Source organism: Drosophila suzukii, chromosome 3 (assembly GCF_043229965.1).
Source record: "Drosophila suzukii chromosome 3, CBGP_Dsuzu_IsoJpt1.0, whole genome shotgun sequence".
NCBI lineage: Eukaryota > Metazoa > Arthropoda > Insecta > Diptera > Drosophilidae > Drosophila > Drosophila suzukii.
In genome coordinates this window covers 15,576,520-15,597,085 of record NC_092082.1, presented here as the reverse complement: position 1 = coordinate 15,597,085, position 20,566 = coordinate 15,576,520, and the positions used below count along the sequence as shown (strand labels likewise).

General features: G+C 45.2%; 4 protein-coding genes across 23 annotated transcripts in view; 3 read left to right on the top strand and 1 right to left on the bottom strand.

The window, feature by feature from the left end:
- The window catches only part of LOC108006836 (ankyrin-3), a 70,713-nt gene extending 59,950 nt beyond the window's left edge, over positions 1-10,763 (top strand). For 10 of the 19 annotated variants that reach the window (XM_065864327.2, XM_065864326.2, XM_065864325.2 and 7 more), the window contains 5 exons: positions 2,675-2,740; positions 3,109-3,555; positions 3,740-4,063; positions 4,528-9,665; positions 9,843-10,763. In XM_065864327.2, the coding sequence (XP_065720399.2) occupies positions 2,675-2,740; positions 3,109-3,555; positions 3,740-4,063; positions 4,528-9,539 (5,849 nt within the window). In that variant the 3' untranslated portion in view covers positions 9,540-9,665; positions 9,843-10,763. Of the gene's footprint in view, positions 1-15; positions 154-2,674; positions 2,741-3,108; positions 3,556-3,739; positions 4,064-4,527; positions 9,666-9,842 lie in introns of those variants that run through there. The other 9 variants (XM_036815520.3, XM_065864328.2, XM_036815524.3 and 6 more) reach the window with 4 other exon arrangements.
- Positions 94-10,763, top strand: LOC108006839 (uncharacterized). Of its 2 annotated transcripts, none has more exons than XM_065864337.2 (3): positions 94-2,307; positions 2,675-2,740; positions 9,843-10,763. In XM_065864337.2, the coding sequence occupies exon 1, from the start codon at positions 94-96 to the stop codon at positions 2,179-2,181; it is 2,088 nt and encodes a 695-aa protein (XP_065720409.2). In that variant the 3' UTR covers positions 2,182-2,307; positions 2,675-2,740; positions 9,843-10,763. The 2 variants fall into 2 exon arrangements, with proteins under 2 accessions (XP_065720409.2, XP_070852475.1); XM_070996374.1 differs by lacking the exon at positions 9,843-10,763 and adding an exon at positions 3,109-3,227.
- Positions 10,764-11,981: 1,218 nt separating this feature from the next.
- Positions 11,982-14,902, top strand: LOC108006866 (uncharacterized). Its single transcript, XM_017070435.4, has 3 exons — positions 11,982-12,475; positions 12,627-13,253; positions 13,313-14,902. Exons 2-3 carry the CDS (start codon positions 12,635-12,637, stop codon positions 14,419-14,421), a joined length of 1,728 nt encoding a protein of 575 aa, XP_016925924.1. The 5' UTR covers positions 11,982-12,475; positions 12,627-12,634; the 3' UTR covers positions 14,422-14,902.
- On the bottom strand, positions 14,803-15,522 carry PGRP-SD (Peptidoglycan recognition protein SD). The gene has a single exon (XM_017070436.4). It carries the CDS (start codon positions 15,479-15,481, stop codon positions 14,921-14,923), a length of 561 nt encoding a protein of 186 aa, XP_016925925.3. The 5' UTR covers positions 15,482-15,522; the 3' UTR covers positions 14,803-14,920.
- Between the last annotated feature and the right edge of the window lie 5,044 nt (positions 15,523-20,566).

Genomic DNA, 20,566 nt, shown 5'->3' with positions numbered 1-20,566 from the left:
ATTCTCCACAAATAGCAAACATAAATAACTAAAGCCGTCAAACTAAAACCATTATACACACTACTACAAACCCACCAAACTAAACCCAACACAATGTCCAAGAAACTACCAACTATATCCGTAACTGCCGACAAGCGGTCCACCCACTCCGATTTATCCTCCTCATCGTCATCCCATGACACAGATAGCAATGACATGGACTACGGGCGCAATGGCGCCGGGGGCGTTACTGATGTCGAAGATTTTGACAGTCAGGTTGAGGTACTTAAGCCAAGCTCCCGGCGGAACTCCTATAATGCATCCCTGAAGCCCAAAGCCCATCTGAAAGCGAATACGGGCGACAATGATGTAACTGACGTGGAGGACTACGATACAGAATCGGACGATGATGAGAAGAGCACAGCCTACCCAGAACTAAAGCTGTCACTGAGGGAGTTTCTCCAACAGGGACTTCAAAACCAAGAAGCAGTTGATAATGATGCTAAGGAGAGCTGTGAAATAAAAGCCGGAGATTTCGTGCAAGCACAAAACCTAAATGGTATGGCAGACTATCTGACTGATTGCGAGGACTACGACACGGATTCCGAAGTGGGCTATGGCTGCGAGAAATCCGTTTGCGTTGATCTGGATCATGCCATGGGCGATCAGGGACGAGTTAATATAGCCGATGGCGAGAAGAACCAGGACGACTCCGATCAGTACGAAGATGTCTCTGTGATCAGTGACATAAGCGATCTAGCCTCGGCCATGTCCGATTGCACCGGCATAGGGGTGCGTGGAATGTCCGAAGATGAGGTGTTGGAGGTATCCGAGAGTGGTCATGAAGAGGTTTGCCAAATTGCCTGTTCGGGATCCGATTCAGAGTCGGAAGGGGCTGCAGCCTGGAGTCGGAGTGAAGGTGATACCAGTTTTCCACAAATTGATGTGGCCTTTGTTAGTGCCAGTGGTCAGCCGCGACGAAACTCCAAGTCCAGTATGTCCATGCAAGGTCAGAAAAATTTTCTACAGCTTGCCTCAAAACACGAAGAGGTTCTAACAGACGTTGAAGGCATCGACGACTCAGCAGCCGAAGAAGATAGTTTTGACAACGAGGAGGAGGACGAGCAGCCTATACCACGGGCCATTATCCTTGCGTCCGGTGACGATGGGACCTGCCTTACTGATGTAGAGGACATGTTCTGTGACGACACGTCGCTGTCCACTAGCGCCGAGCCAGAAGTTCGTTCAATCTGTTTGGGGGCCCTACCAGTGCCACATCGCGAGGTAGTGGTGCTTAAGGAGGACAAGAACGGGGACACTATTACCAATGTTATGCCCATGGACAGCAACTACGAATTTGGAATTTATAACCACCTGAAGGACATGATCCACACTGATTCCGAAGATTATTCGTGCGCCGATGAGTGGAGCCTTCAACATTCACTTGCCGAGGACGCTGCGATGGGAGGACCAAGTCTTATCGAAAACGAAGTAATAGTGTCAAATGAACTTTTAAAGCAGCAGCAGAACAAGCGCCTTGAGGTTCAGAGCAACGCTGAGTCCGTGACAGATGTTGAGGAGATCTTTGTGGCCGGAACAAATCGCCGCAAGAAGCTAAAGACCCGCACTCTGAGCAAAGGCAAGAATAAACTACTTGAAGCCGTGAAGGGCAAAGAGGAGGGAGTAACAGATGTCGAGGACATGGACCTTAGCGAATGTGGCTTACCTCCAGGAGTGAAGCGCGTGGAGCAGCTGAAACAACAGGCTAAGGGCTCGAATGCGGACAAGTTCTCTGATTCCGAGGACGTATCCACGGATGATGTATCCGATATCTCAGATGTCTCTGATGCTCTACCACCATCGACGGGTGACAAAACCAGCGGCAAGACAAAGCCACAACAGCTTCACTTTCGTCTGCTTAAAGATGACATAGTAAACCAACAGCTCACCGATGTTGAGGACGTTCAGTTGCCATCGGAAGCGGAGGACGCCTTGGAACCACCGGCCGTACCAGTTGCCAATAGCAATAGTAAAGAGCTGAATGATATGCTGAACGAGAGCTACACGGTGGTGCACGAGAGGAGTGGTCGCAGTTTCAACAGCGAGGCCGAGAAGCTGCATACTAAAGGCATGATCCGAGATGCCAATACCGACGTAGAGTATGTTGAGTCCGACGAGTCAGCCGCCAGGGGAGGCAACTAGCCTGCTTCCCGTGTCCTCATCCAATCCGACTCTATTCGATCCCAAGCTGTTGCCAAAATAAATCTCAACAATAGTTAATAAGTGTTCATAGATACGAAAAACCCAACACACACATTCAAGCATTTTGTAAGTAAAGCCAACAATTACCAAGCATTTTCGTTAAAGTTCTTACCACAATCAAAGCAGCAAAAAGCCTAAAATCTACTCGCATCGCTCCCATACGCCTAACCTATGTGCCCGTGCCATACTAACAGATTTCTAAACGTCACCTAGGCGTCGTTGTACTAACATTCACTCTATATTGTTAATCCTAATCGTACTTGATGCTAACAAAAATGTTATTTGGACTTCGTTTCGTTTGTTCTTGTTTCGATTGTCTGTAAATCATTCATTATCATTTCGTTTGTAGAGTAATATAATGTAGTCCTAGGTCACTTTTATGTTTGTTCGCACACAGTTAAAACTCTTCTAATATTAATTTTGTTTATTGCAGAAACCCTTCAAGAAAAGAAAGTAGACCTATCCATTCTGGATACAGCAAAGATCTCACAAGAAATTGGTAAGTTTCAGTTAAAAATATTGAACTTTAGCTTTTCATATTTATTGTATTGCATAATGCTTCATTAGTATGCCAAATTAATCAGTAGACCGTATTTGTTTCCCAAATGCAATTAAAGCTCATTGACAAAATAATTTTAATGGCCATTCGTTTGATATAAACTTTTGACTATGTGCGTCAGATTTCGCTCACATCACCAATCAATCTCACCGCCATCAGCTATCACACCTTAACTTGCACAAAACTTATCGCTTCTCATGCTATATGAACATGATTTCAAAGCTCGCCTTCCTTTCTCTCTCTTTCTTTCTCTCATTTTCAATCTGTCCAATTTCTATCTACCAATGAACTGTGCAATTGTCTTCCAGGTGATGTTAAAGTTGGTGGTGGTGATGATGATGGTGATGGCGAAGGCGAAGATCTTGTGGCACGTATTCGCGAGGAAGCCAATATTCTGGTGGATCGCGTGATTGAAGAGAGTGTCGAGATCATTGAGAGTCACGGTCATCAGGCCAATGGCCACGAGCTCGCTAAGCTGGATTACAACTCAGAAAGTGAGAACTATGCCATTACATGCGACGATATCGGCGGCGTCGATGTTATCAAATCGCCCACCATTGAGTCCATGTCGGGCAAGTCGTTTGACGACAACATGAGCTTCACCGACGAGCACATACATTTACCCTTGCATGCCCAGAACACGACCACCACCATGACAACGACAATTACCACTCAGTTCCAACAGCAGCAGTCCCAGGTGCAGCTGCCCCAAGCCATTGCCCAGGCTGCTGCCACAAGCACATCGGCGGCAAAAGGTAACATACCATATAGAGTCAAGCTTTGAGGTAGTCCTACGCTAGCCTAGAAGTTAGGATAGTTGCTCGAGGCGAATTAGACTCCATAGTCCATACTTGCTTAGTCCGTTGGCTATAACCACACTCCTGTATCGTTTGCTTTTTGCTCCCATCCCGCCCTTACCATGTGTCATGTACCATCCAGATCCAGTACCAGTACTCGAATCCCTAGCTGAACCTGTACCCGAACCCCTAGAGAGTAGTCGAGAACAGGCCAAAGAAGAGAGTGAGACGCGAGCGAGGCGCATCGATCGGAAGATCGAGAAACTATCCACGGACATGGACGATGTGAGCGCCAAGTTCGATGAGGCCTTTGAGATGTCGGTGCCCGAGGACGAAATTAGTGCTCTTCAGGGAGACTTTTCAAAACTTAGCTGGGATGACAGCGTGTCCCCAACAACCAATACCATGGCCGATATGGCCCAGAACCAAATTACACCAGATAACGATGTTCAAGATCTCACCGCAGGTACCACGAGCAAATCCGAAGCGCCTAAAACTTAACTATGATTTCATATTTCGTTGCCTAGTTTAATGCCGTTGACAGAGCGTAAAGACTCACTCTAGATGTATGTGCAGTATTCTGATTGATTTATGTTGTCTTAGTGCTATGGCAGATCGAAAACGGTGGCCAATACTAACTTTTTGTTTGTTCAAGTTGAGCTCTAATTGCATTAAAATTTTCTAATTCAGTTTGTACTCATATTAACTCATATGAAATATGCATGCCATCCTATACTACCTACCTATCTATCTATCTCTATAAACTTATGTTTCCTATGCTAACCATGTACTCGAATGCATTAACCCTTCTCTCACCTGTTCTTTTTCCCTTTTCTATCCTGTAATCGTGTTTACTCTTCCTCATCTTTTGTTCTCGACTTTCACAACACTTTTAAAATTGCTTTCGTTTTCACACCTATTGTTTTGTAGAAACAGGCGGCGATTTACCAATCTCAAGTGAAACCGAAACCACTCCCGTACCACCGTCGAAAGAATCGGAAACCAAAACCGAAACTGAGCCGACGGTAGAATCCAATGCATTCACTACCACCAGCCACGATACACCCACACCAAAACCACGAGTACTCAAAGCAAGCTCCCCAGTCTCTGAAGGCACCGATAGCACTACCATTCCTGGCCCAGTGCCTAAGCCCGAAATACCGATTGATCTTAGTTTTGATGCCGCCGGACCGGTTCCGAAGCCACGTGCTCCCATTAAGCACACGGAACCCTTTGAAAACCTAGCTGCCCTAGCTGAGCAGTCCGATAGCATTAGTCTGAGGAGCTTTGAATTTACCGAGGATATTTCCAAGACGGACGAGCCCTCCACAGAGCTCTCCATCCGATCCCAACTTCGTGATATAGTCACAACCACGACCACTGCTTCAGAGGATCATACCGAAAGCTTTGAGCCAACAAGTGAGATTTCCGTCGATGATGCCGACACTGAAAAATCTGAAGGCGCCGAAAAGACCACTAGCTTCTATATTGGGGAATCTAGCCGTAACGTTATCATCAAGACCTCGACAAGATCCGCAAGTGTTACACCACAAGAAGAAGAAGCCCAGGGCGAAATTGGTATCGATGCCAAGGATATTTCTTTAATGAAGGAGGTATCCGTCGATTCTGATGAGGCCAACGATGTTTTCAAGGAGTATGTCACAATGAAACCAGACGATGCTGCTGCAGTGGACAGCAAGATAACCAGACAAGGTTCGGAAACTAGAAATGATATACTCGAATTTGAGAACGCCGATAAGGACAAGACAAGCGAACCGAAACTTTCCAAGGTGACCACTGAGGAAAGCTTAACCACGTCCACCGGATCCAGCGGTCGTGCCATTATTGAAATTGCACCTTCTAGCAGCGAAGATCCCGATGAGTCCAGCAAGGAGATTCCGGAAATAGTAAATACAATCTCCGAAAAGACGGCTTCCACCGATCGATTTGAATTGCCTTTGGAAAAGAGTGAGTGGGAAACATCAGAAAAGGAAATTCCAACAGCGGGAAAGCCAAAAGTAGTTCATTCGCCACAACAGCCCCAAGAAACAGACACAAAGAGTACGATGGACAAGTCCCTTGTAGGTGAAGTTTTTGCCGAAGAGCAGGAATTTGGGGAACTGCAGAAAAGGGAGTACAAGAGCTCGATGGACACCAAAGATTCATTCGAGAAGACAACATCAGAATTTGGATTCAGTACCATGCCGCAAGGATTTACAACCACTACTGAGACCGAGGATATATCATCATTTATTGGCATACCCGAGGGAAGCATGCAAACTTCAACATTAGATAGTACACAGCCTCCCGAAGGTCTGTTTGATACCACAATCAAGGAGACCCTCAATAAGCAAGCAGCAATGGCCCACTATTCCCAGGATGTTTTTGGCAAAGGGGAGAGACGTGATGACTACGGTTCCCTAGGTTTCATTTCCACCGGTACAGCTGAAGAGCTAAGCTCCATGGAAGAGCACATGGCAAAGGAGGAGCAGGCCTCCCTGGGCTTCGTTTCCACTGAAACCGCAGAAGACTTCAGCTCTATGGAAGATTACTACTCCGAAAAATTGGCCATTGCCAGTGTGGTAGCAGATGAAGTTGCTACCGACAAATCAATCACCACCAGCACATTTGATGAGCTCTCTTCGGATCAATCCATGAAACCAATCGACGTGGTGGTGCATCGTCTTAAGACCGAGTCATCGCCGGATTCCATCAACCGTTGGTCTATTCCGGATGTAGACACCTCAAGCTCCAGCGATAGCTTCCACAAAAGCTTCGACAAGACCCAGAGTCGACCTCTGTCCTCAGATATGGAAAACCTAATGACAGCCACTGGCACAGGTACTGGTACCTCAAGTGAGTATCAAACTGCCCGGGAATTTAGCACCACTGGTCGCACAGAGGGAACCGAATATATTAGTGCAGTCAGTACCCTTGGCAGTAGTAGTCTAGACTCTCATTCAGAGACTTCGGCCAACTTTGCCAGCATTGATGTTTCCGAACTGTCGGAAACGCTAGTGGCCTCCTCCGCTGAAGCAGAAGCCTTTGAAGCTGATGAGATGTCACGACTGCGTGATCTTCGGGATGATGACGAGGACAGTGATGAGAGCGTCGAACTGCCTGGAACGGCTTATCCAACCAGCGAGCAGCAGAGCCTGATGAAACGATCTCAGGAAATGATTTTCAAGCCCAAGGCTGAGGAGGAAGAGGCACTGCCTGTTGAGGTTGTGCAAATCGAGGAATATCCTAAGCCCAAAGAGGCCGAACGCACTTGGGGCTTAGCCTATCCTCTAGAAGATAGCAAGGCAGACAGCCCGCGGGAAAGCGAAAAGGGCGAGGACATCCTATTGTATCACGGAGACCCACGTCGGTCCATTGACGAGTCCAAATTAGCCTCCAGCTTAGACGAAGGAAGCATTCTTTCGGTTAGCATGTCCAGCACATCCAACATTGATACTGTTGTAGAGAACTTTGATGATATTATTGGATCGGCGGGATCTTCCTCGCTGACCGGCATCGAAGGTTTCCAGTATGGCCATGATGAGTCGATTCCATCTGCCTCAGTACCCGAAGATGCCACGTTTATGCTGGAAATGGACAGCAAGGAGCATTCGCCGCAGGATTCTAATGCCAGTACACCACCAGGAGGAGAATCAAAACGTCGGGGACACAAGCGAAATGAGAGCATCTCGGGGGATGCGTTGAAGAATTTAGACAAGGAGGTGGCCCTACTGGGAGAAGGCAAGGAATCAGAAAGCGAGTCCGACACGGATCCCTACGAGTCGGAATACGCTCGCCAGTTCCGTTCTCCCAAAGAACGAAAGAGCAAAAAGAAGAAGCAGGCTGCAGCCGAAATGGATCACAGTGGTGAACTGGAGAAGCGTCCGTTTACCCCTTCCCAGCTGGTGGCCGAAGTAATCGTGGAGGATAGTGCCACAGAGGAGCTGGAGGCAGAGGCAGCTATGATCGAAGAGCGTCGACCTTCACAGAACATGCAAGACTACTCAAACATACCCGACATAATGGTCACTGAGGACATCAAGTCACCCATCTTGGAGGAGGATACGGACGAGTTCCCCGAAAAGATTCTCTACAAGGTGCGCACCGAGGAGGAGTTGCACAAGGCCAGCGATACCTCGGTGTACCAGAAGGCCAAGGCCGAGGAGAAGGAGCAGGACTTTCAAAGAAGAGTACAGGAACAGTACCGCCAAAAGCTCGAAGAGCTAAAGCGGGCTGAGATTGGAGCCGAATACGATGACCACAAGGCTCCCGACTCGCCAGACTCCTTCGAAATGGTTGAACAACCCGATATCTCGGATGAGTTTGTGATCATTGAGGAAGTGGCGAAGGAGGCCAACGAGGTGGATCTTGGAGGTCAGAGCATCAAAATTAAGCCAACGAAGTACGAGCAGAAGCACGATGAAGATGTTGAAAAGATCATCATTAAGTCAGCGCCAGCAGATCCCAAGCTGGGTTCACAACTCTACAAGGACGATCTGAACTTCGAGTTCGAGGAGAGTCCACCGACGGCAGCCAGCAGCAGTAGCGAGCAGCAGGAGGAGAGTGACTCCAGCGAAACTGCAGCTGCCAACAAGCGCTGGGTAGAGATGCAGTTGACGGATAACCAGCTACGGTACCCTTACGATCTAGCCGGAGCCGTACTGGAGGACATTAAGGAGGAAGACGGCGAGTTCGAGGTGGGCAGCAGTCGCATCAGCAGTTTCAAGGACTCCTTCTCCAGCACGCCGGAGTACGATGTGGCAGCTCGTCGTTATCATTCCCGTGGCGAGCACGATGATGTCTCGATGAGTAGTCTGCAGGAGTTCGAATCTCTGGAGCAGGCCATTTCGCTAGAGAATCGGAATCGCACTCACCAAGGCTCTACGGACTCGAGCAATGGAAGTTTCACCCGCCGGTATGTGGTTCGTCACAGTGCCAGTGGAGCTGCCCCTGGTGACGATGTATCGGTCTCCAGTCTGAAGGATTTCGAGGGTCTCGAGAATGCCTGCATTGAAGCCCACCTGATAGAGATCAAGGCTAGGGAGGAAGCCGCGCTGCTTTCACGCTCTGACGAGTCTAACAAATCGAATGGCAGTGACAAAGGAGCCACGGGTAATGTGGTGGTAACCAAGGTCACTCGAACCGTAACCCGCACCGAAGTGGTGCCCTCCAGTCAGGCGGAGAACATCGAAGCACTGCTCAAGCACAAGTTGGAGCGCGATGAAGGATCCGCCCAAGTGAAAGTAACCGACGTGAGCACCACAGAGTTGGAGCCCAAGTCGAAGATCGACAGTCAGGATTCGGAGAAGGACAGCATCGATAGCATGGAGATTAGCAAGAGCCACGATATGATGACTAGCAGCATAGAGAGCTTTGACATTTCCAAGGATGCCACCACGAGATCGGACATTGACTCCCTGGAGATCGACAAGCGGCACTCGCGACAGGAGAGCATAGAGTCTTTTGGCGATGAGCAATTGGATCTGATGAGCAAGTTCGTCAGCAGCGGAGGAGTTACACTGGGAGATGGTCTGACCACGACCACAACCACCACCACCACCAGCACCGATGCCGATGGACATGAGCACACGGAGACTAGGGTGATAACCACAACAACGACCGTGGGCGGTGGCATTCAGGAGCTCCCCATGGATGAGTCCGGAATGTCAAAGGACGTCTCGGTGGATTCCCTGAACCTTTGCATGGAACAAACGACCAGTTCGGCTGGCACAACGGCCACCTACCAGACCAGTGCTGGTAACTCCCAGATGTCCGGGAGCGTTACGAGCTGTGCTTCCAGCACTCTAATGGAGGATTCGTTCCCTGGTGTGGGTGGTATGTCGTCGTCGCAAATGTCGGCCAGTTTTTGGTCCCACGATGAGTCCACGGTGGTCGAGGACGAAGGACACGATCCTGCGAAGAAGCCGCACCAAGGCCAGTAAACGCCACAGGGGATTGAGAGAGAGAGAGAGAGAGAGAGAGGGAGAGACAGAGAGAGATATAAAAGAAGTCACTCGTAATCCTATATGAAAATGGGGCTTGAACGGTGACATAGAATATTCGGCTAGGTAAGCATCACACGGCAAGGCTGCGCGGCTTTTCGTTTTACTTTTGTTTTGTGTCTTTACTTGGTCTTCGACTTAGAAGCAGAGCTCAACTTTGACAGAGAAAAGTAATACTCGCCGCCCCACTTAAATCTTATCAGGACTTTTCTCAATAAGCCTTTTCTCTTTTTATTTTTCCAGACAAGGCGCCCTTCTAGGCGCGGCACTAATGGATGAACCTGTGGCCGGAGAACGCATCTTCACCGGCTCTGAACATCACCGATTTCAAATCGAACAGCCAGAGGGATTTATTAATTAGCAAATTTGACATTCTCCATCTACACACACACATTTTTAATGATATTGAAGTGCATACACGAGTTTTTAAAGGCAAATATATATATTTTATATATTTATAAAAACTATAAAATCGCAAACATGAATACGAATATGAATATGGCAAGCATAGGCCTTTCAACGCATTTTCTTATTGGCTTTAATGTTTAAAAATTTATTAATACTAAAACAGAAACCGAAATCTTTTGTGCTAGAGCGTTGTAATGAAATAATCCTTTGCTTTTAATTTGGTGTAGTTATTATATATGTACATGTACGAAGGATACTTATTATTAAATGAATCGCTTATTATTGTAGTTTAATTTAAGCAATTATACAAACGCATGTGGAAAAGGGGACGTAATGAAATAGCCGATGCCTGGCAAGTGAAATGCTTTTAAAGTCTCATTTTTTACAAGAACCAAGCAAATTTTTTCGCTTGCATTTTTAACAGTGAAATATACATAAATATACAACCTGAAAAAAAATGCATAGATCAAATTTAAAACATATACTAACAGATATGAAATTAAATCACATAGAAATACCACAAACAGCCATGAAGTGTATTGCTAATTTTCGTAAAGCACATCTTACGTGAACGAGTATTCGTCAAGAACCTACTTATTGAAAGGATTTAAACGTTTTAGCATCACCACTGTAATGGACTATGAATAAAAATAATATTTGTGTTAAAAACATACAAGAAATATTTAAAAAAAAAGTAACATTATTGTATTGTAAACCCACACGCGTATGAATAACCAAATAAAATGCTTAATAAAATTTGCTGTTTGGGATTTTAACATATGTGGTAACAAGGAAACATTTTGGGGTTTAGAATGTAACGCCTTGTGAAAAATGAAAAAAATTGTCAAAAATAAATTTGGCCTTAATGACGGGGATCGTTAGCATGGGTTGTAGCTGCTCTAAACAGTCGGTCTTTTAGCTGTTGGCCTCGATTTGTCTTTACAATGATTGAAAACCCTTAAAAAAATTGTAGTTTTGGCTGAGATCTATATCCGTTTTTTTCGCCGAAAAAAATCACTGTCTTGGATGCCACAATGCTCATAAACGTCAGATCGAGGAATGTCATACCTCGTTGAGTTCGTCGCTTAATTTCCAATTAATAGGCATTAAAATCTGATAGCTTTTTATTTTTGACATTTTTTGCAAACAAACATGATGTCACCCCTTATAAAAAATGAAAAATGTGGTCAAAAAATAAATTATGCCTAAAATGACGGGGATCGTTAGCATGGGTTGTAAGCTGCTCAAAAGAGTCGGTCATTTATCTGTGCTCCTCGATTTGGCCTCACTATGATTGAAAAACCATAAAAAAAAGTGTAGTTTAAGCTGAAATCTGAATCCGTTTTTTTCGCCGAAGAAAATCACAGTTTTTGAAACCACAATGCTCATAAACGTCAGATCGAGGAATGTCATACCTCGTTGAGTTCGTCGCTTAATTTCCAATCAATTGGCATTAAAACCTGAAAACTTTTTATTTTTGCCATTTTCGCCAAAAAACGTGATGTAACCCCTTATAAAAAATGAAAAATTTGGTCAAAAAATAAATTATGCCTAAAATGACGGGGATCGTTAGCATGGGTTGTAAGCTGCTCAAAAAAGTCGGTCTTTTAGCTGTGCGCCTCAATTTGGCTTTACTATGATTTAAAAACCTTTAAAAAAAAGTGTGGTTTTGGCTGAAATCTGAGTCCTTTTTTTCGCCGAAGAAAGTCACTGTTTTGGATGCCACAATGCTCATAAACGTCAGATCGAGGATCATACCTCGTTGAGTTCGTCGCTTAATTTCCAATCAATTGGCATAAAACCTGAAAACTCAAAAAACGAGTCGTCCGTCACCATACCACGCACTCCCCTACAAATTTGAATATGATTATTCCAAGCGGTCACCCTAAAATACCAGGATCGTGTCTCCGCTACGTGTGGTATATCTAATAAAAGTGGTATTTTTGGTATATTTGAACGACTAAAATTGTATAAAACTGCGCGGGCACACTGGGGGAGGGCAAAAAGGAAAAAATTGGAAAAAGAAAGAATCGGGGAAAATGTGGTTTTTAAAAAAGTGATAGCCGCATCGCAGGTGAGCTGGGCCGAGGAAAAACGGATTCGGAAAAGCGCCACTGGCCGGAAAACTCCTTGGCTGGGCTCCACGAGATTCCTGGCCCCCGAAAGTTGTCGACGTTCGGCTGCTGCTGCCGTTGTTGTTGTTGTTGTCGTCGCTGCTGCTGATGGCTGCATTTTCGTATTGGCATCGGATTTTTCTTGGGTACTCTTCGATGTACATATGAGGTGTACGTGCCAGTCCGGAACCGATAAACGCCCTAAAAACCAGCTAAGGAAGAGCAGCAGAGGCAGATACGCATTGGTCCGACGGATATTTCTAATTATACAACCCAGGCGGTGGTAAAAACGTATTCCCCCGAACATCCGAAACTGGTTATACACACCATCGCAAGGAACGGGTGGTTGGGAGGGTGAGTAAAATCGATTTGTTGCACAAAACACACGACGAGTGGGCGAAAATCGGGGGCCGAAAAGTGGGGTGCGGCTATATGGCCATATAGCTATAGATTCTAGGTCGACCTGGGATTATAGTACAATCTGGCGATCCGTTTTTCTTCGCAGGCTGCTCCATGGACAAAATCAAGTTAAAGGTTATTGGCGTACTGCGTGAACGCGATGGTGGCAATCGTAGTGGCTCCGGCGGATTGGGAGCAACTGCTGGAGGATCTGGCGGAGTGACGGCCGCCACAGGCCATCAGCTGGTCGGCACGGGAGCGGTGGGCGTGGCCCAGCCCCCGATTGGGGTCACGCAGGATAATAGCAACGAAGGCAACGCCCCTGGCGTTGGAGTAACATCGATGGAAGCACCGGCAACGGGTGGAGCTGGTCCGTCGGGGGGAGTTGGTGGAGCCGCCAGAACCTCGGTTCTGTCCAGACCCCAGACCTCCAAGATCAGCGCTCTCGACCTGGCCGGCATACTCAACACACGGAGACGACTCGAGTGGACCAAGGAGTGGCTGCGCAAGAACCAGGCCGAGTTCCTCAGCAAGGAGAACCTACTAAGTGAGCTGCAGTCGCGGAAGGATGAGTGCTACCACTTGAATTACTTCCTAGCCATAACAGAGAGCCAGTTTCGGTACCTGGTGCAAAAGCTGGAGCCCATCATTAGCCAGTATGCGCCGCAGCGCAAGAAGAAATCCTTCAGCGCCGAGGAGCGGCTGGCCATAACGCTCAAGTATTTGGCAACGGGTGAGTATTAAACGCCCTATAATATATAGCCCACAAATATATTTATAACCCCTATTTAGGTGAAGTACATTCTTGTCGAAACTACTGCTTCCGTGCCTCGAAATTTGTGATAAACGAAATGATTGCCAATATCTGTCTGGGCTTCTACGAGCACCTCAAGGACCAATACGTGACACTACCAAAGACTGACGATCAGTGGCGCATCGCCGCCGAGGAGATGGAGCGCAAGCACAACCTGCCCCACTGTGTGGGCAACCTGTTCATGCGCAGCATCCAGCTCCAGGGCTCCGGCTCGGGTTCCGGTTCGAATTCCGGGGCGGCGAGCAGCGGTTCCGCCGCTGGCGACGATCGCAAGCGGGCGACCGTCATCTTCACGGGCATCGTCGATGCCGACAACAATTTCCAGTACGCAAAGGTGGAACGGGCGGCCAGCAGCCGGCCCAACGACATCTATAACCAGACCACTGCCGTCGAGCTGATCAAGCACAAGATGCATGCTTTGGAGGAACAACAGTCGGCGGAGATGGACCGACAAGGCTATTACTTCGCTGGCGACTCAGTACTGCCAGCCACCTCGTATCTGGTGACCACACGCAACCTGCCCAAGGATCGGGCTGTGCTGGAGGCCCTGGAGCAGGTCAACGCCCATGCGGACCAAACGATGCGGATACTCTGCAACATGTTCCCCATTCTGGCGCAGCCGCTGCGCATCAGTGACAAGCACATCCGCGAAGTGGTGCTCGGCTGTGTGGCGTTGTACAATTTCCTGCGCAAGACGGACGACTCCTTTCGGCGCACCAGCGACAGCATTGTGCAGCAGAGGGCAGAGCAGCAGCAACTGGCAGCGGCCTACAGCGTCGATAGTGATGAGATCGACGACGATTGCATCATGCTGGCCACCGAGGAAGAGCTGCGCGAGCGGGCGGAGTTCACGCCCAGCGTCGGACTGACCACCTGCTTCCAGCCGCTGTGCACGCAGCGCGGCGAGACGCCCGAAGGTCTGGCCAAGCGGGACTGGCTGCTCCAGCTGGACTTTGGCCAGCAGGGCGGCAATGGAAGCGGCATGGGTATTGGCATCGGAATTGGCAACGGCAACATGAGCGGAAACGGCGGACTGGGCGGCAGTACAGACAGTGCGAGCGGCAGCTCAAACGGGAGTTTATATTAGTGCAATTTACCTAAGTACTTTACGAATTTTGTATAGTTCCTTGTTTTATATTTTCTAAATCTGTAATCTGTAACAGCATCTGTTGCCACGTTGCCGACTCTTGTTTACCTCTCGTTTGGCGCATTCTTCTCTGCATACCATTACGATTACGTTCACGTTCGTTCCATCTGCGTTCCGTGCTTCATCTAGGGTTCTGTATAGTTAGCTTAGTTTCTTGCGGAAGTTCCGGTTCGGTGAATGATGCTATGTGATGTCTCAAATCTCTATTGTGGCCCAGTGCACTGCTCCCGGGGAGCAGGCCCCTTAATTGGGCCGGCAAAAAGGCGGCAGCTGACAAAATGTGCGAAGTCGACGAAGTACATCGGAAACAGATCAACAAAATTAAAATTTTAGTATTCGTATTTAAGCAAAAAAACAAATTATACATAATTATATTTACAAATAAATGTGTAAGGAGTGGTCTTTACGTGTCGAAACCTTACGGAATGCATTGTATATCTTATATTTGTTCAGACCAGTTGGGCCATTGTTGAATGAGGGTGTAGAGTGCTTCTCCGGGACTCCGGGTGGCACTGACTTGGCGATGACCCAATAGCTTGTAGTTCTCCACAAGCTCAGCCTGTTGCACAGCGTGTTCGAGGAGCTGCTTGGCGGCATCCAGGGCCTCCTGACTGGGCGCCTGTTCCTCGAAGTTACCAATGAAAGCAATGCCCAATGATCCATCATTGTTGGGTCCAGCGAAAGCTCCCCTTTGGCTTGGACTCCTGCCCTCGTACACCTTGCCATTACCTCCGATCAGGTAGTGGTACCCTATATCGGAGAACTTCTGCCTGGACATTTGGAAGTTTTGCAGATTGCGCATTAGCTGGGAACAGGCGACATCATCTGCACACCCCCCGCCGGCTGTATGGGCGATCACAGCTCTGGGCAAGGGAGTCTCCATACTGTCCATGGGTCCGCTCGGAGGTCGGGCGTTCCATTCGGCCCTCGTCACTATGGGTACTTCCCCCTGGACAGCAATTGCCGTGAGGCACACGATGAGCAAAGCGATCAAAGTCATTCCACCTTCGGGTCCGTCGTCTGACTGAGTTCAGATCTCGGATTGGTGCGGCACTTATTAACGCTGATAAGGCGTGTGCCCCTTAGACCCCATACATGTACGAATGTATGTACATGAGAGAGGGGGTTTTTCTTGACAAAGCTTGAAAATGGGAAGAAGACTGTTCTATGAACTACTTTGATACTATGATTTTAAGAAACACCATCAGATTTTGTAGATATGTTCTGTAGAACACTTATAAGTGGCTAAGTAAGTGGGTAAAAACCCCAAACAATATATAGTATAAGTAGGGGGTTTTTGGTTAGAAAACCGATTCCCTCATTATAGGAAGTACCATATACCCACAAATTATAATTAGAGAGAAAAAAATGTATTACCTGGCTCGAAGGTGATGACTTCATTTCTGTTAGGAAGTTGTAGTTTGAGTAGTATTTATGATCAAAATAAAACTTTATCTTTCATGTACGACTAATATATTTATTATTATAAATTTTAATGGTATTATTTTTCCTTCAGGATATAGAAGACAGTACGTTTTTTTATTTTATATATTCACACCGATTAATAATAATAATTAAGACAGTGAGTCAATTTCATAAGAGAACATGACTAAAAGTGAAACAAATTTTTATTCATGTTTTTCTTATGTACTTAAAATGATGATATCCTTTGTGCTGCTCGAAGGCTCGAAGGTGATGACTTCATTTCTGTTAGGAAGTTGTAGTTTGAGTAGTATTTATGATCAAATTAAAACTTTATCTTTCATGTACGACTAATATATTTATTATTATAAATTTTAATGGTATTATTTTTCCTTCAGGATATAGAAGACAGTAGGTTTTTTTTTTTATATATTCACACCGATTAATAATAATAATTAAGACAGTGAGTCAATTTCATAAGAGAATATGACTAAAAGTGAAACAAATTTTTATTCATGTTTTTCTTATGTATTTAAAATTATAAATAATGCAACAAAATTAAACAAAAAATTAGTAATACAAAATTCTAAGTTTTTATATAGCTTGAATAAAGATTTTGATATCAAGTTTATGAAAAATATGTTTCATTAAAAACAAATTAATCAACACCTTAGAGACACATTTCAGATTTGGATTTTGTACAAAATTGTTTTATAAATTACACAGAGATCACGAATAAAATGGTGATGATAAATTATGTTGAGCTTGTAAGCCACAATTCGAAGCACACGTGATTAAAAGGGGATTCACCGGATTTTCGAACTCCCCCAATTTCATTAGTCCGCTCGATACAGATACATAATGCCATCTCCTTCATACGAGCCCCGAGAAGCCTCAACTTGACACAGATGTTCTAGGCAGTGATTTAATTAAAAAACTTTTGCAATTAAATGCAAAAACGCAAAAAACAATGCGGAGTGCAGGCCATTATGCCCGAAAAAGGGCCTGATGAGGAAGTGAAGTCGCAAAGTGACAACGAAAATGCAAGTAAGCGCCCTCAATTAAAAGCCAAAATGAATATAAAGTGCGATGGAAAAAAGGAGGCGGGCAAAGCCGCAACAGCCAGAAAGCCAAAAAGCCGGGCCAAAACCGAAAACCGAGGCCAAAACTATGCGCGGCTGGAAAAGCCAGCTGGTAGCGGGAAAAACTCTTGTCCCGTGGCTGTTAACTTGAGTTTAAGTGTGTTCTGGGGACCCCTTAAAATAGCATGTTGTATGGTTATTCGATTTTTAAAATATCCCCAGCGAGAAAAACATATTTTTTTCTAAAGCTCCAGTCTCAATTTAATCTGCAATTTTCGGCGACGGCGCCATGTTGGCTCATTTGCAAAATTGTCAGATTTATTTCGCTAATTGCTGCTCATCCGTTTAATTAAAATTAAAAGAACTTGCACAAGTTTAGGGCGAAAGTTTTTATGCGAATTCGCGCAGAATCTCGCATTGGGCACGTTTAGTTTTCCGCATTCGTTTTCCCTCGCCGTTTTCCATTTTCCGTTGTGTTGCACTAGCACTATCTGTCTTAAATTGCTGGGAAAATCTTGAAGGAAAACTCGATGATGAGGTTGCAAGATGGAGAGTAGGCTTTCCACTTTCTGGACAGCATACAAATTGAACTGCAGGCTCCGTTAAAGCTGTCGCAGGATCCCAAAAGGTGTCAATCGTGCAAAACCCGGAAAGTTGTGGCTAACAACAACGCTGTTGCTGTTGCTGTTGCTGCATGCAGCAACAATTTGCACGCAATTCAGCAACATCTGCTGCCTGCCACGCCCCCCATTTCCACACCGCCCCCGAGGCTTTTCCTCGAAACAGGAAAGAGCAAAAGTTGCCTGCAACTGCAAACCACAGTGCGGATTTGGATTTCGGGGAACTTTGCAGTGCGGATTGACACCTCCTTCTGTATTCTACCGCCCCTGCAATCCAAATCCAGGGGGGGGGGGGGTGGTAAAGGGGCGTGTCAATGGGGGCGACATTTTTATGACAACTTGCTTAAATTCCATAACAAGAACTCGAGCAGAAAAGGGAAAACTTATTTCGTTTACGAGTCGCGCAACTTGTGTCCTGATATTTTCGAAGGCACCTCCGTCTTATTCGCTAATGAATAAAGTTCTCTCGGCTATGAATATGCATGCCATGAGTTCGGTTTCGGCACCTCCTCACCGCCTTAAAGTTTCCGGAGGTTTTGCTGTCACACAATGACCGAATTTTAAACATCTAAATCCAAGGTAATTAGCTTTATTAAGTGGGGGATGGAGTCTGCTGATAGGATTTTATAATTTTGAGAACTTTAATACATTTTGCATTCTTCCCTTTATCAGAAAACTTAAACAAAATGCAGTTTTGGGTTCCATACCTAACTATTTATCTGTAGTCATAAATTACCAAAGCTGTTTTAGCTATAAAGCAAATAATAAAGGAAGATTATAATAAATGATAGATTTAAACACAAATTAAAAACATTTTGATTATGATTTAGTGATTTATTGATTAAACGGACTTTGCATTTGGCACTTAATTAACAAATTTAAAAAGTTTCATTTTATCTACAATTTAGGAGCTATTTGATTTAATTTAATATTATTTATTATTTATTTTCATAAGTAGTGAACATATGTGCTTGACAATTTCAATTTGCAGTATAGAACTATGTATTTTGGAATTAAAAAAAAAATTTATAAAAGCATTCTGCACTTGAACATAAAATTAAAATTGATGTATTGTTTTTAGACCCATTTAATGACCAGCTTTTATTAGCCAATAAACAAGCTTTTATAAATTACAGAAGTTGCCGTATTGCACTATCATATTTAAAATCCAGCCATTTATATTCTTTTACACTATATTATAAATCAGAAACTGCAGTCCTTTGTGCACACTTTGGCTTTCCTGACATTGCACTTTTGCTCGCCGCACTGTTTTTAATATGAAATGAGAAGTATATATACAATATGATGCCTTATAAAGGCCAAACGAAGTGCGTAACGGCAACCTCATCGTCGTCATCATCATCGTCTTTTGGCCTCTGCTAGTTTTGCTGTCCAAAAAAGTAGACTTCTTCTCCTGCTGACATCTTGTCGGAAATTTTCATGCTGCCGTAAGCTGTTTTCATGCACATTTTGGGCACTTGGGCTCCCCGCAAACACTTCAATTTTTGGCTTCAAGGATGCGTGTGGCATGGCTAGGGACAGGATCCAGTAACCAGTATCCAGTATACAGTATCCAGTAACCAGTTTTCAGGATCCGAAGCCACGGTCGATCCCGAAAGGCAGACAAAAATCAACCAGTCGCAGGGAAGCCAGTCAAAGTGCCGGAAGGAAGTGCACTGGGGGAACCTACGATATAGGGGCCACTCTTTAACTATAACTTTTGATATATGCTGGGGAAATATTGTGGGAGTGCACTCAATCGTGGTTGCCAGTGCTATTTTTAAGGGAAAGGCAAAGGGTTAGGATGGGTTGGTTGGGATGGTTGGGTGTTTGGTGGTGCCATCAACTACTTAGCGTCAAAACGCTTAAAGTTGAATTTGTAACGCTCGAAGTGAGGCGACGGGCACAAAGCCAACGGAGGCTGTGAGTGTGGGAGGGTCCTGTCTAATGCCAGTTTACTCATCTATTTTTATTAAATCGCCTCGGATGCACACACACTTTTCTGCATCGCCAGCTAGACGTTACGTATACGCAGCGTGGAGCGGTCCATAGGGTCATAAGGCACCATCAAAAATATTATTTATTGGCAGCCAACAAAATTATTCACAGTTTTGGGAGTTCTGTTTTAATTTGAATGAATTCTTTTGAAGACGAAGCAAATTTACTTTTTAATTTATTTATATTGTCTTGTCTAAAAGAAAAGAAATTTCAAGCGATATTAATTTAAACTATTAGCTTATCTTTGGAAGATATAAGAACATTTATTATAAATTTTCATAAGTACATATGGTTAACCTTACTTTAACCAAAGAAATTATTTATTAGCAGCACAAAGGATATTATCAACAGTTGTTGATTGCATTTATATTTGAATAAAATACATTAAATACAACAGAAAACATGTGTTTATCTTCAGTATTGAGTCAGTAAAGTCATTTTCTTTTGCTAACTTTTTATAAAATCTTTCTGCAGGACATAAAGTAAAAAGATATACGATAAATGTTGCAATTACAGGTGAAACGCTCTGCAAAAACTCCCATTGATAAGCGTGTACAATAGAACTTTGAGTAATTTCTTTGAGAACTACTTCAGAGAATATGGCAGGATCCTTGAAAATGCAGTGGGCAAGTGTGTGGCGATGGCAACCAGAAGGGCGAATGACTTTAGAGCCTTGATTGCAGCAGTCCAGTTTGGTTCCAGTCCCAGTGGCAGCTGTTCGGCACCCCCAACTTCCCAACTTCCCAGCTACCCAACTACCCAACTTCATACTGCAGCTTATTTTCGGGGTTTAATTTTGATTTAAACGCTGGCAGACAGCTTGAAGCCCGCTGCGTGCTGAACCGGAAGCACAGACATGCCCGTTCACTCGGACATGGCAGTTTTCGGCTCGACTCTGCAGCAAGTTTCCCCCCTTCTGGGCTTTATTGAAATTTAAGTTGCACTTTTGGGGAGGCTTGGGTG

Excerpts from the sequence above, each read along its gene's own strand:
- LOC108006839 (XM_065864337.2), top strand. The coding sequence starts at position 94 with ATGTCCAAGAAACTACCAACTATATCCGTAACTGCCGACAAGCGGTCC.
- LOC108006866 (XM_017070435.4), top strand. The coding sequence starts at position 12,635 with ATGGACAAAATCAAGTTAAAGGTTATTGGCGTACTGCGTGAACGCGAT. Across the intron at positions 13,254-13,312 it reads GCTCAAGTATTTGGCAACGG|GTGAAGTACATTCTTGTCGA; the intron begins GTGAGTATTAAA and ends ACCCCTATTTAG.
- PGRP-SD (XM_017070436.4), bottom strand. The coding sequence starts at position 15,481 with ATGACTTTGATCGCTTTGCTCATCGTGTGCCTCACGGCAATTGCTGTC.